This window comes from Varroa destructor, unplaced genomic scaffold (genome assembly GCF_002443255.2).
Source record: "Varroa destructor unplaced genomic scaffold, Vdes_3.0 BEIS01000002.1, whole genome shotgun sequence".
NCBI classification, from domain to species: Eukaryota; Metazoa; Arthropoda; class Arachnida; order Mesostigmata; family Varroidae; genus Varroa; species Varroa destructor.
This window is the reverse complement of record NW_019211455.1, coordinates 27,273,016-27,285,011: the sequence shown is the minus strand read 5'-3', so window position 1 is coordinate 27,285,011 and position 11,996 is coordinate 27,273,016. Positions and strand designations below refer to the sequence as shown.

At 43.4% G+C, this 11,996-nt stretch overlaps 1 protein-coding gene and 1 long non-coding RNA gene across 11 annotated transcripts; one reads left to right on the top strand and one right to left on the bottom strand.

Annotated features, from left to right (window-relative positions):
• Positions 1-924: 924 nt before the first annotated feature.
• Positions 925-4,913, bottom strand: LOC147757612 (uncharacterized). 2 transcript variants are annotated; one of them, XR_015320431.1, is made up of 2 exons: positions 4,555-4,913; positions 925-2,148 (listed from the first exon to the last, which is right to left on the bottom strand). It is a non-coding gene; the product is annotated as an uncharacterized LOC147757612 (long non-coding RNA). The 2 variants fall into 2 exon arrangements; XR_015320430.1 differs by lacking the exon at positions 4,555-4,913 and adding an exon at positions 4,022-4,156.
• On the top strand, positions 4,211-11,139 carry LOC111245148 (uncharacterized). 9 transcript variants are annotated; one of them, XM_022793104.2, is made up of 5 exons: positions 4,211-4,342; positions 6,205-6,293; positions 6,475-6,646; positions 8,202-10,544; positions 10,750-11,139. In XM_022793104.2, the coding sequence occupies exons 1-5, from the start codon at positions 4,310-4,312 to the stop codon at positions 10,990-10,992; spliced, it is 2,880 nt and encodes a 959-aa protein (XP_022648839.1). In that variant the 5' UTR covers positions 4,211-4,309; the 3' UTR covers positions 10,993-11,139. The 9 variants fall into 9 exon arrangements, with proteins under 9 accessions (XP_022648839.1, XP_022648840.1, XP_086835441.1 ...); XM_022793105.2 differs by lacking the exon at positions 4,211-4,342 and adding an exon at positions 4,944-5,181; XM_086979315.1 differs by lacking the exon at positions 4,211-4,342 and adding an exon at positions 4,945-5,133.
• The last annotated feature ends 857 nt before the right edge of the window (positions 11,140-11,996 follow it).

Here is an 11,996-nt window from a genome sequence, read left to right as displayed (position 1 = left end):
TTCTGCATAGGCCATTAACTACCATAGCAGACGCCTCCGTACCATTTGCAATTGCCTACCATCACATATGCCACACCAAACACTACACCCGAAAGAAGCAGCGAAACTTGGAGCTGCCTGCAGTCGGCTAGTAAAGCCTGCTTTTTCATGTGCAAATGTCGGTTCAACATTACATACGCAGGCGATATCTCGCTGGTACATCGCTTTTTCCGCCTCTAGCCTTTTTTGATACGGGCATGTACAATACGAGAGCTAGCAGACGAAAAAAAAAAGAAGATTCACGGCCTTACTCGCTAGAGTAGTAGCAAGTAATCCTATCGCTTGGCATTTATCTCTATCTTGGCCTTCTTGGAATGTATTGTGCGTCCCACAACACAATAGCAATTGGGTCTTCGTCCATTGGGCCTCGTTTCGGAAGCGAAGACTACAGTTTTGGATAACTGGACTGCTAGTATCGTCCGAGCGCTGCGTTGAGAGAAGGGGCGTATTTTTTCCTATTGCTTCAGCAAGCTTCTGTTACAAACAAGGTGCGTCCTATGAAGCCCGCGTTTCAAGTCGCAATTGGAGTCACAAGGCTGATAAACCGAGTAACTGAACAAGTTGGAAGAACCATGTCACTAATTGAATTCATCCATCCACGTTTTACTCACATTGATTCTAGTGTGAAGATGCCTCAAACAGAGCGTGCAGCGAAAGTTAGCGTTTCTAACAGTGCAAACGATACAGCTAGTTTGTTTAGACTGTAACTGTGCACCTCTAGATTGCGGATGTTTTTACAGACAAAATTTTTTTTACAGACCAAACACAGAATTGTGGCCAGAACATCGACACTCAATTGTAATCGTAGTTCGTTTTGCTTAATACATATTTTATAGTACAGCTTTTCCTCAAGAACATATACCTATCTAGCAACGACTTCGACTCTTATTCTAAAATCCTTCCTGTCGGTTACTTTATTCTACGCTTTTCTCTATACGCAGTGTGTATGCACTTCGTAAAGAGACATTTTGTCGATGTTCTATTCTTTATTTGCGTTCACTTTATATCACTTTTTCTTAAAATTACGTAAAAGCTTTAGCTATACTGTTCGGTTTCCCGCCAGTCGAGTCACCCTCTACCTAACCGCAACCGCTGCTATTACCAATCCGCTAAACGCGTTCCTTTTTGAGCTCGTCTCGCGTCGTCCCATATTCCCATCAAGGCTGTGCTGGAGGATCCGTGCCTCTATTCGGCTTTTCCTACAGTTGCTCCTTCTCCTCTATCCACCTGTTAAATGGCAACATTTATAGACCCCGTTGGGCAGAGGCTCCGGGGCCGCAAAAGCGCCTGCCCGAGACAGCCGCATAAACCTAGCATTTTCCGCAGGACAGGAGGAAATTGTCGGTCCGTTTTGTCCTGGTAGCGCCAACTACAATCGCAGCAGCAGCGACAGTAACTCCTGCAGCTAGCTGATCTCAAAGTCGTTGTTGTGGAGTCAGTAAGGAACATCAGAAGGTAAGAGCCACTGATGTCTCGCAGCGGAGGAGATCGTTCGAGTCGCACGAGAGGAGGAAGAGAGACTGGCTGCAGAAGCCAAAAGAAGATTCCAAGTGAGCTCTTAGGTTTCTGTCGAGGTCCCTTTCGTAGGTTGGGTTTTCTCCACGTTCTGCACCCCCACTCCAGCTTACTTATTGCTTGAAAAGGCTTTCTCCTTCTCGTTTCGTTGTCGGTAGTTCTTGGCTGTGTTGTGTTGAAGGGGCGGAGCTAGCGGTGCGGGGGTCGCGGCGGATTCGGTGGTGGCGAGGTGGCGGTGTTCCGATTGAATTTGTCCGTCTCGGATAACTCGGCTGCAGCAGCGGCTGCAACAGCGATAACCTAGGAAAGAGGACGACCCCTCAGAGCACTTTGCTGGTTCGTGGTTGGTGGGGACTCTCGCCGCACATAACATCAGCAGTGTGAGGCACTGCTATCCTGCGCTGATGGCGACCGGCCTAAGAAAAGGAGACATTGACTGCTATTATCGGCTATTGCTTCTCGCACGGGATGAATGGGTAGACAGAGTTACTCTCGCTTGCCTCTTTCTTGCTTCCGCACCAGCTAATACCAGGGATTCTACAGCTGATTCTGCTGCAGGTCTTCGGTAGAAGGCATACAAGATTAGACGCTGTCCTAACGAGAGAGGAACAAGTTAATGACTGACTAGGATTTTGCTAGCGGCAAAACGACTAGTTACTGTGGTGGCTTGGCAATACTGCTTTAACAAATGCTTGAGAGCTTGAGGCCTGCTTAAAGCAAGTTGTGTGCAGAAGTGGGTGTAGATGTACATGTACGGAGTTCAGACATGTACTACTGGTGCGCTGTTTATATAGGTGTACATACTGGCTTTAGCCACCAAAGAAAGTCAACTAGCCTGGCATTATTTATTTTTCTCTAATAGAAGGGTCTAATTAAAATTAGCAGTGCCCTAATGGTTTTGAGATTTATGCGCGGAAGTGCCATTCCGTCAAACAGCTGAATACCAGCAAGGAACGAAGCTTGTGTCTATGTCCGCATTCGATCCTAGACCATTACATGCCCCTAAAGTTAGCAGCAAGCGTAAGACTTCGGTGAGATGATGCTCTAAATTATTCAGCTTCACTATCTCATTATTAGTCTAGCCTATTCGATTCGGAGAGTTCGAGTCCGTTTCCTTTGAGTCGCTCACGTGTTCCCTATTCACCAAATTATAAAAGTACCTATGACTTCGATTTACGTTGCTTTCCTAGCGTAAATTCATCGTCGTATGGCTGAAGTAACGTTATACAGTCTGGTGAGCGTAACAGTACTTCCAAAATACTTGTGCTAACATCGAGTTCTTAATATCTTAAATTACTGAAAATATAAGTTAAAAATTAAAAAAGTTTACATAACGGCTATATACCTTAAATATTATGCATCTAACACTTCGGTTCATGTTTTTTTGAGAAATTAAAAGAAAATGAATAAAAGAAATATGATAAAGTCGTCATACATCGACGGGTACAAGCCATGACAATTTTTAAAGCAAGCAAATTTTTAAGCGGCAGCTCTATGATGGGTAGCAACGTTTTAAACGTGTGCTTCCTGACTAAATAAGCAAAAGTTTAATAATCAGACCTACATATATATCTCGAAAGACTTAACAAGAGTACCGGACGTAAGATTCAAATTATCCATTTAGACCTGCTTATGTCCTTTTATCTGATAGTTAATTCATCATTAGTCAACTAAAATATTTCACTATATCGCCTTTACCTAGCGGCCCTGTCCGCGTATCACAACGCATGGTTGAGACATACTTCTAAAATATTTATATTACGCCTATTATCTATAAATATATATATAAGTCTTCTTTTTGTGACACATTCCCATTTATCAGCCAACGGCCATTTCCCTTGTACTACTGCGACCCGATACGTATTTAATACTGTACGGATTGACAACGATGAGCCATATTGATGAACATGGCAAAAGCTAGCGGGTGCTAGCCGTTGAATAAAACGCCCAGTGGCGGTGTCGGACGTAAAAATTTAGTTATGTAGCGGCAATTAAACATCATTGAAAGAGCCTCGGGGATTTAAAAAAATCTGTTAACTGGACCCATGCTTAGGTGCAGCTGTCGGTAATGGCAGTAGCATACTTATCTGGTGTTGTCCTCATGACTGTCTAGTTGTGGATGCAAAGCTGTCTATTTTTTCTCAGCGCCAGTAAAATGTCCATGGCTATCTGTAATAATACTGATATTCTATGTCCACCAAGATATTTCTGAGTCGACGGGGCTTGCTAGTCAGAGTACAGAACTCCCTTTGCTTTGATGTTATTCTAGCCTTAAGCCTATTCGTATGCTGCTCGGAGGGCTTTCCAAGGGTTTTTTAACCTATAAAGGTCTATACTTGGGAAGGAGGCCCTGCAATTAAAAGCGCTAGATAAGGAGAAAGCGAGCGACTGTTTGGGCCAAAGTCAAGTGGCTGTAGCTGGCCAAAGCAACGATATGCCATGTCCGGTCGTGCTCTTCCGCGCTCACCTAATAACGACCCTGTGCGTCTCTCAGCGTTATCTCCCCTTCTCTGACGTTGGGTCGGCCAGTCGACCGCGCCGATCTCGGGTTTCCGACACAGGTTTCAATGGTGGCTGGCGACGTTGTCATTGTCACAGAAAACCGAGCGAGACTAGATAGCCGAAAACAGCTAACTCACTACACACTAGGACCGGTACTCTGACTGTTGGCTTTGCTGGTAACGATGCTGATGGTAGGACCTCTTCATGCCACTTCCATCGCCGCCAACCGGATCACATTTTGAGGAAAACGATAATGTGTACCATGCCCGAAAGCAATTGCAGAATGGTAAAGGGTCGAAATTTCGTACAACATTTTAAGTAAAGTGAGCAAGTTCAGGTTTTTAAAGTTGCTTCTACCTTATTTGTAACAAAGACGCTAATATTCTCGTCATTTTTCAGATATTTTGTCATTGCAATCTAGCTACACAGCGTCCGGCTAAACTACTGGCCAAGATACTACCTATAAATCGAACGACTTATACCTAGAAACAGGTTTACCTTCCTGTACTGTGTGCATTCTCCCGAAGTCGTTGTCCTAAGACGTGTTTATAGTAGTCTGGAAAATGGTGACATTGCTTACCACAAATATGTCGTGCGTCGATCTATAAAAAACAGTAGTAACAGGAAACATGGTGAATATATATATATATATATATATATACATATATGTATACGTGTGTCTGTCTGTGTGCTTCTAATAACCATATGTGTGTGTAAAAAGGCGGAATAAAACAAGAAATCAGTCGTTTTCGAAGTGGTTAGGCGTAGGAAGACGGTATGAAACCGAATGCGTGTTGAGGAAAGGGTCGCAGCATCAACAATAGTAATCTCCCAATAAGCCTATGTATGTGCGTCGCCCAAAGCATATGCGTGGTAGGACGACAGGAGATGAACGGTGTTGCCGTCCACGCAGGCTGTCCATAGATATTTTCGTTTGATTCTGATGTGCGTGTCTTAATTTAGAAGTGTGTTTCTATCGAATACTGCTGGTCTTTTGCGTTGTTGTATTTGTAACAAAGTGATGTGGCCACTGGGGCGGAGACTGGGTGATCATCAAAGGAAATAATTTTTCAAAAGGTTTCCGATTTTTGTTCTTCCTATGCACCTTATTGCTGCTGCGCAATGGTAACGAAGAGTTGTTGGCATAAGGAAGTCAGTAGGAGATAATGTGTAGCATGTAAAAAAGTTTAAAATAACTATAAGTACATTTTGACGGTGCGAATTAAGAAAACAGAAAAGAGAGATCTACAGTTTTAGGGATCCAATCGTCGAAGTGCTTTTAATCGTTTCACGGGCTTGAGACCTCGCGTGCAGCTATCTTAAGGTTTAGTTAATACTTTAATGCATCTAAAAAGTGAACGACTTTTTCTTTTATTTAGGTTAGGTTAGATAGAAATACTTGCAGGAATATCAGCAATTGTGCTCGGGGGAACCCTATCTCCTTTAATTGTTCGCTTCGTTGTATAAGCCGATTTTTGTCTGCTACGATGGACGGGGAAAAAGATGGAAACTAGAAACTTCCAGGTCAATCGAGATAATGAGTGCTGCTTTATTGATGGTTATCTAAGTTTTTTATAGCGACAAAAATCCCAAATTAAACTAGATGTTTCCTTGCAATCAATAATCTCTTCTAATGGTGTTGTGTGTATTTATAAAGAGAGATATTCGTGTTGATCTCGTACACAAAAATGATCTCTTAACGTATACGAAATCTACCCAAAACAGTGCCTACGAGACCGTTTGTGAGATGAATTAGTTATTAATAATATGCAACTATTCCCCAAGGCTGAAATTTCCTTGTACCTATATTTCCAATAGTGACCTATTGCGTGTCTCGAGGTGGGGGCAAATTCGAATACATTTTCGGTAGCGAGTCCAATGGTAGCTTTTTAAATCGAACCTTATGCTCTATTTCAAGCTTTATGGTGTTGAATTGAAGTTAAATCAATGTGATTGTATATCCGTATGATCGTAAGTTCTAATGAACGTTAGTTTAGTATACCAGCATTCATTACATGACAGATATCATACGCTGATCGCAATGTAAGTCCTACAATCGGAGCTATATTTTGTGCCTCACAATTAAATGCAAGCTAACCCAAGTCGTACTGTTTTCTGCTTTAAATTAACATCGGAACTTTTTCACAGGATACGCCGATAATCTGTAAGCCGTCAAGGTTTGCTTCGGCAAATGCAGAAAGTCTAAAGACGTCTGTTTACGCTGGACGCAGCGGAAAGTATGCCTCTAATTTTTTTCCTCCTCCGTAGGACATTAGACATTCTTGACAAGTCAGATTTATTATACATGGGCGATAAGGTCCTGTCTAAAAGCTGTACATGGACAAAATAGAAAATGACATGTGTATAGCATAAGCGAGTTCTATCTAATCTATAAAGGCTTATTAATTCGATGATTAGATATTATGACCTAATGTTCGTGGATAGCGTAGCTCACGAAGTACCTATCCAGAGGAGAGTTCCGCACCATTACCTTCAGGATCAACCGGCTCCGGCTCGTCGCAGAGATTCTAGCGCCGAGCCTGAAGCAGCTGTTAAAGTGGCCTCCATGATTCAAGTCCTTGAAACTCAGGTACGCTAAGATTGGTTTATAATTATGCTTTAAGCAGGTTTCGCAAAACACGATTTTTTTATATGCATCAAGAGTCATAATAGCGTGATCGTTCACACTTTAAGTTGCAAAGTTGTCTACACGTTTCCCGATAAAAACTATATTAGACTCCGAGAAATAGGACAATATATGACACAAATATAAAAATAAATAGTGTTTTATTCCAAACCATGTTTTTATGCAGAATTCGATAAGCCATAAATGAATGTCACCAGTTTTGACTACAGATAATTTTTATTACAGACTACAGAGTATTGTTGACATGATGGTGGATAGTGATTTTATAGATACTTTAACGAAACCTTTTCTGGTAAATTATGTTAACACTGACACTCTGTGTTTCGCAATGGCCGTTTTTAGAGCAATAATAACACAAAGCTGTGGTTATGATAGCTCTTTGTGTGCTGACTGAGTAACTATATGCGTAATATGCCCTCGTCCCGTGGACTTTGACGAGACGGCCTCGAAAATGGAACGCAATTTCGTCATCTCGATAAGAGCTCGATTACTTTTAACGGGCTGCGACCTCTTCGTAGCAGGGCGTTTGCAAGAGTCGTTGAAAACGACAAATCGCAATTGAATGACATAACACACACGAACACTTGGTTGTTCAAACCATTGTTGAATACAGAGATGCAGGTGGAAGATGGTGCTCGTAAATCAAGTGGCCTCGATTTCAAATTCGGTGCGCTCAATAGGGGGTTAGAGGTAAGGCGGCGAATGAGGGGAATGTTGGTATTCAAGAAGGTAGAGCAGAACGAACACAGCAAAAGCAACTCGATGACAAGATCAGGATAGCGTTAGTACTATTCATGATATTTCTATGTGAAGGAATAAATCATCTCAGCTACAGGGGGTTTAAAAGTGGTGGATCGTATTTCTCCGACGGCGATATTGCTCATTAGGTAGATACTGATAGTGGTATTTTATTCCGTACAATCAACTAAGTGACCAACTAAGATACATCTAACGAATCGAATAAATCAATGAAGACGAATGGCCGAATACCAAAAAAATACTTTTGTTGGCCTATTCATTGACTTGGCCAGCTACATGTGTTCGTCGCTTTCAGATTCATCAAAAAAAAAAATCATTTTTTCTTGATCGATGTTTTACGCTGCCACGTACGCAGTAAGCAAGTATCTCATTACGTAACTGCACCATGTCTTTTCGAATGATAAGTTTGTGTGTTTATGAGATTTTTACGATAAAAGTAATACTTCATCAAAAGTAATACGTGACAGTCTGTCGGCTTTATAGCAGGCTAACAATATTTTGTTGCATGAGAACTTGTTGCAGTATTTGCGCCTAAAATACAACGTTTCAGGTCAATTTGCGGTAGGTTAATATATGCGTTCTCGGAGGTGTCCAGAGGTGCCTTCGTACACATGTTTTTAACGTATATTCTTCACCTTTGCTAAATGATAGTGTATTGCTAATGTTCATACATGCCCGAGATTCTGATAACTTCTTTTATATAAACTATTTAAGAGAGTAATTGTCGGACGAATTTCAGGACCCGCAGAATTCCAGACTTTATCCCCAGCCTTCAGTAAGACGGCGACGGTCTCGTCAAGGATCGTTGGTCGGGCGGCCTACACCTCCCGTTAGGCGCCTTCGACCCGGATCCCTTCGGAGCAAGGAAAGCACACCAGGCTGCGAATGGCCCAGTGTGTCTACATCAGAGGATCCCCTGAGGAGTTCCGTGCAAACTACTCAACCGTCACTAGACGTTGTCGTTGAGCATGATATCTTTGATACTAAGGTTATCTATCCTCGTATGCCACCCTCGGAGCCCGTCCTGGAAGCCAAAACTGTGCGAAATATGCAACGGACCGAAATTCCAATCTACGACCAACCTCGTAGAATAAAGCTAGTCGACATGGAAAAAGAAACCGAAAACATTATTACTCAAGCGCGCGAACATCTGTCCGTTCAAGTGGTCAACGCCCAAAAGCCATCTAGAACACCGTCTCCCAATCGAGTTCCTTTGTTAATGACGCCGGTTGACGCGCCTATACATTCAATAGAAACCCAACGAAAATCATCACCCAAGACTGAGATTATTCCAGTGGTGGAGCTCCCGGTCGTTGTGCAAAAATCTACATCAGAACCACTTCCTTATGTCAACCCAAGTGGCCCCCAAATCACTGTTCCGCTTAGTGCTGTCCCGAAGGCACCGAACAAATCGCCTCAGCCTGTTGTAAAGACTCAATCGCAGTCGAGTGCAAAACGGCAGATAAATGAGATTGATTCAACAACAGTCGAGCCTATACTCAGTGAGGAAAAAGGGTGGCCTCAGCAAGAGGAACAGGCCCCAACACAGATGCTTCAAGAGTCATTTAAACTGCAGTTTTCGATGCCGTTGGCAAATGCAACGCCCCATATGCAAGCTGAAAAGTCACAGTCCGCACAACAGTCGTCACAGCAGCCGCTACTTTTACAGCAGCAATCACCAAATCGTCTGCCTACGCCGCATGTAAGTGTGGATAGAATTCCCTCTCCCAAAACTCCTTCTAATTCAGCAGTGAAAGGTGAGAATGCTCACGATACCTCACGACTAGCGTCATCTGCTACTGCTCCGATTGTCCACCGGGAGGTCCTCGATGAATCGCATCTAGGCACAATTTCTCCAGAGTCTCTTAAAGACTGGTATGACGACGAAAATTACCCATGTAATGAAGATAATGAGGATCAGCCAATTAAACGTAAGCCATCGAAGATTATGCGTAAGATACAAGGGCTTTTTGAGAAAAAAAAGCCAGATGAGGAGCCGACAAACGAAAACACTGAGCGTAGGCGGTCAGATCAACTTGAAATATCTCTGTCGCTGAGTGCGCGAGAACCGACAACGCCAACGAAAAAATCCAAATTTGGGCAATTTTTCAGTTTTAACAGAAAGGACGAAAAACAGAAGCATACACTACCTTCAGAGATTGTCGGGCCTGCCCTTCAGGGCCCAGTGGATATTCCTCAAGGTATGCTAGCAAAAGTGTTCATTAATAGGCTTTCGGAAGAGAAGCAGACAAGAATCCGAACACACAGCTGTGCTCCACCAGTGATCGATTTTCGGGACTGGTCGCCGAGCACCGAAGATTTAACTACAACTGAGCGAGGAAAATCCGCAAAAATTAGGAGCCCGCCAAAAACTTCGATATACTATGTGCCTGAAATCCCGCCTTTTCAGCCAAAGTCAGCGCCTTTAGACAATACAGCAGTGACATCAGAACACGCTCATAAAGGTGATTTAGAAGCGACAGGGTTAAAAACATTTGGCCCGCCAGAGTGGCCATTGGAAGCGCAGAATTCCCCCTACAGTAGTTGTCGTGACCGGGCTAACGCCAAAACGACCGTTTTCAGACGGACCTCGTTGGCCAGCGATGATGTCAGTGCGATGTACGAAGAGTTCTTTGATAAAGAGCAACGCGGTATCCTTTTAGAGGAAGCTACAACAACCGCTGCACTTAGCGCACACGAGCTCACGTCGAAATCAGGTTTCACTCGAAAACTGTCCACAAAAGTAGCTGCAATTCCGCCGGAGCTTCGGGCCCCGCTTTACCGACCGCCATCGATCGAGGAGTCGCTTACGAAGCCGAGAATAGCTCAGGCAGAAATAAAAAGTCACGGCAAGGAGTCCCAATCGGATGTACAACAACCAGCGCCTCTTCCAACTGAAACTGCGCCGTCGAATCGAGTTGACGGTCAGGAAGAAACACCATTCGGCGACGAAGAAGGGGAGGCTGGTCTCTCGCGGCGCGAACGGCGCAACGTTGTCCGAGAACTGCGGATCGTGTTCAGTAATGCTCTTCATCTGATCCAACTTATGGTGCAAGATCTTCTAGATGGGATACCCAAGCAGGTTGGTATGATACTTACTTAGGTCTCAGCTTAACTTCTTCAATAAGCACACAGTGTGCAGACGTTGCACATCCGAATAGTTGAAAGTATTTTATGGCGGATTCACTCAAGAGGTAGACATAGTGTTAAGGTAGCAAATTAGAGATAGAAGAGATATATTAAAATTATCTCATTCTTTGTGGATTACGTTTTTACTAACTTTGCAGGTGTGGCAGGAACTTCGCATAGTTCTAGTGATATTAACAGCCATGCTTTTAGGCCTCTACTTTCGAGGTATGGTCCGTTTCAATGGGACCTCATTTGCCGATCTTCTACGCGCCTTTTTTCGCGGATTACGTGTGCTTCTTGGTATGATCATTCGTGGAGGGTTAACCCTCTACGACACAATCGACTCCATGTTGTCAGACGCTAGTACCAATCTAGTCGCAGACACGCTCAAAGAAATTTAGGCGAATCACTATAATTAATTTGCTGCGTCATTGGTTTACGTCGTAAATGTCCTACATCTGGGGGTTGCTTTTAGCCAATAGAGAAGTTTGTGAACACACTGTGATAATAAAAATGTACTTTAAAATAGTAATGGTAATAGAGAAAAATGTAGTACTTCATTTCGCGTTCACATTATGGAAGACTCTTTAATAGTAAAACCAGAGTATTTCATTACAACAACATGTGTATATAATTTCAAAAGAGATGATATATATATATATATATATATATATATATATATACAATGCTTTCATATAGTCTATTTTCGCACGATTTTAGGGTATTTATCCTTTCTACTCGTCGGACATACAATTTTTTTGTATCCGACAACTTATTTTTGTAATAAATGTATGCGTTTCTCATGCATAAAGCTACGCTACAAATAGCGTACTGAAAAGTTACAAACCTAACAGCTCTTCCAGCTACTAGCGGGCAGGACTCGCACGCATGCTACAATGGCAGGGTGACCTGCGACTTCTGTCCGACTGCAGTCCGCTGTTAGGAGTTCTGGGCAACCAATGGGCGCCGACAAGCTGTGTTTGTCATCCTGTTCGAGCAGTCGCGAAAGAATCTCTCCGTATCCGTTCTCGCTGTCGTCAGCTAAAAGCCAAATAGCATCGTTCGAGTCGTCTGGCAAGACCCAAACTTGCCTTGCCGCACAGGGCAAGCGAGCAGACGGGATACGGCTATGCCAAAGGGAGAGTGGCCTGCTTGGAAATACATCAAGGTACCATGGGGTTGCGCACATATAGGCAAGCCTCCAACGGGAGAAGAAGGGGTGAACTAATATTGCTGCGTGCTAATGCTAGTAGAGACGCGCTTGCTTGGTCGGACATACGGTTGGTTGGATTTCGGCGTTTCGGCATTACTGCCATTACTTCCACTACCCTCAGTGGCGATGGCAATGTCGTACTCTCGCATGGCTCTACGCTGTCAGGGGCTGTGCTGACAAACAGACTAGGAT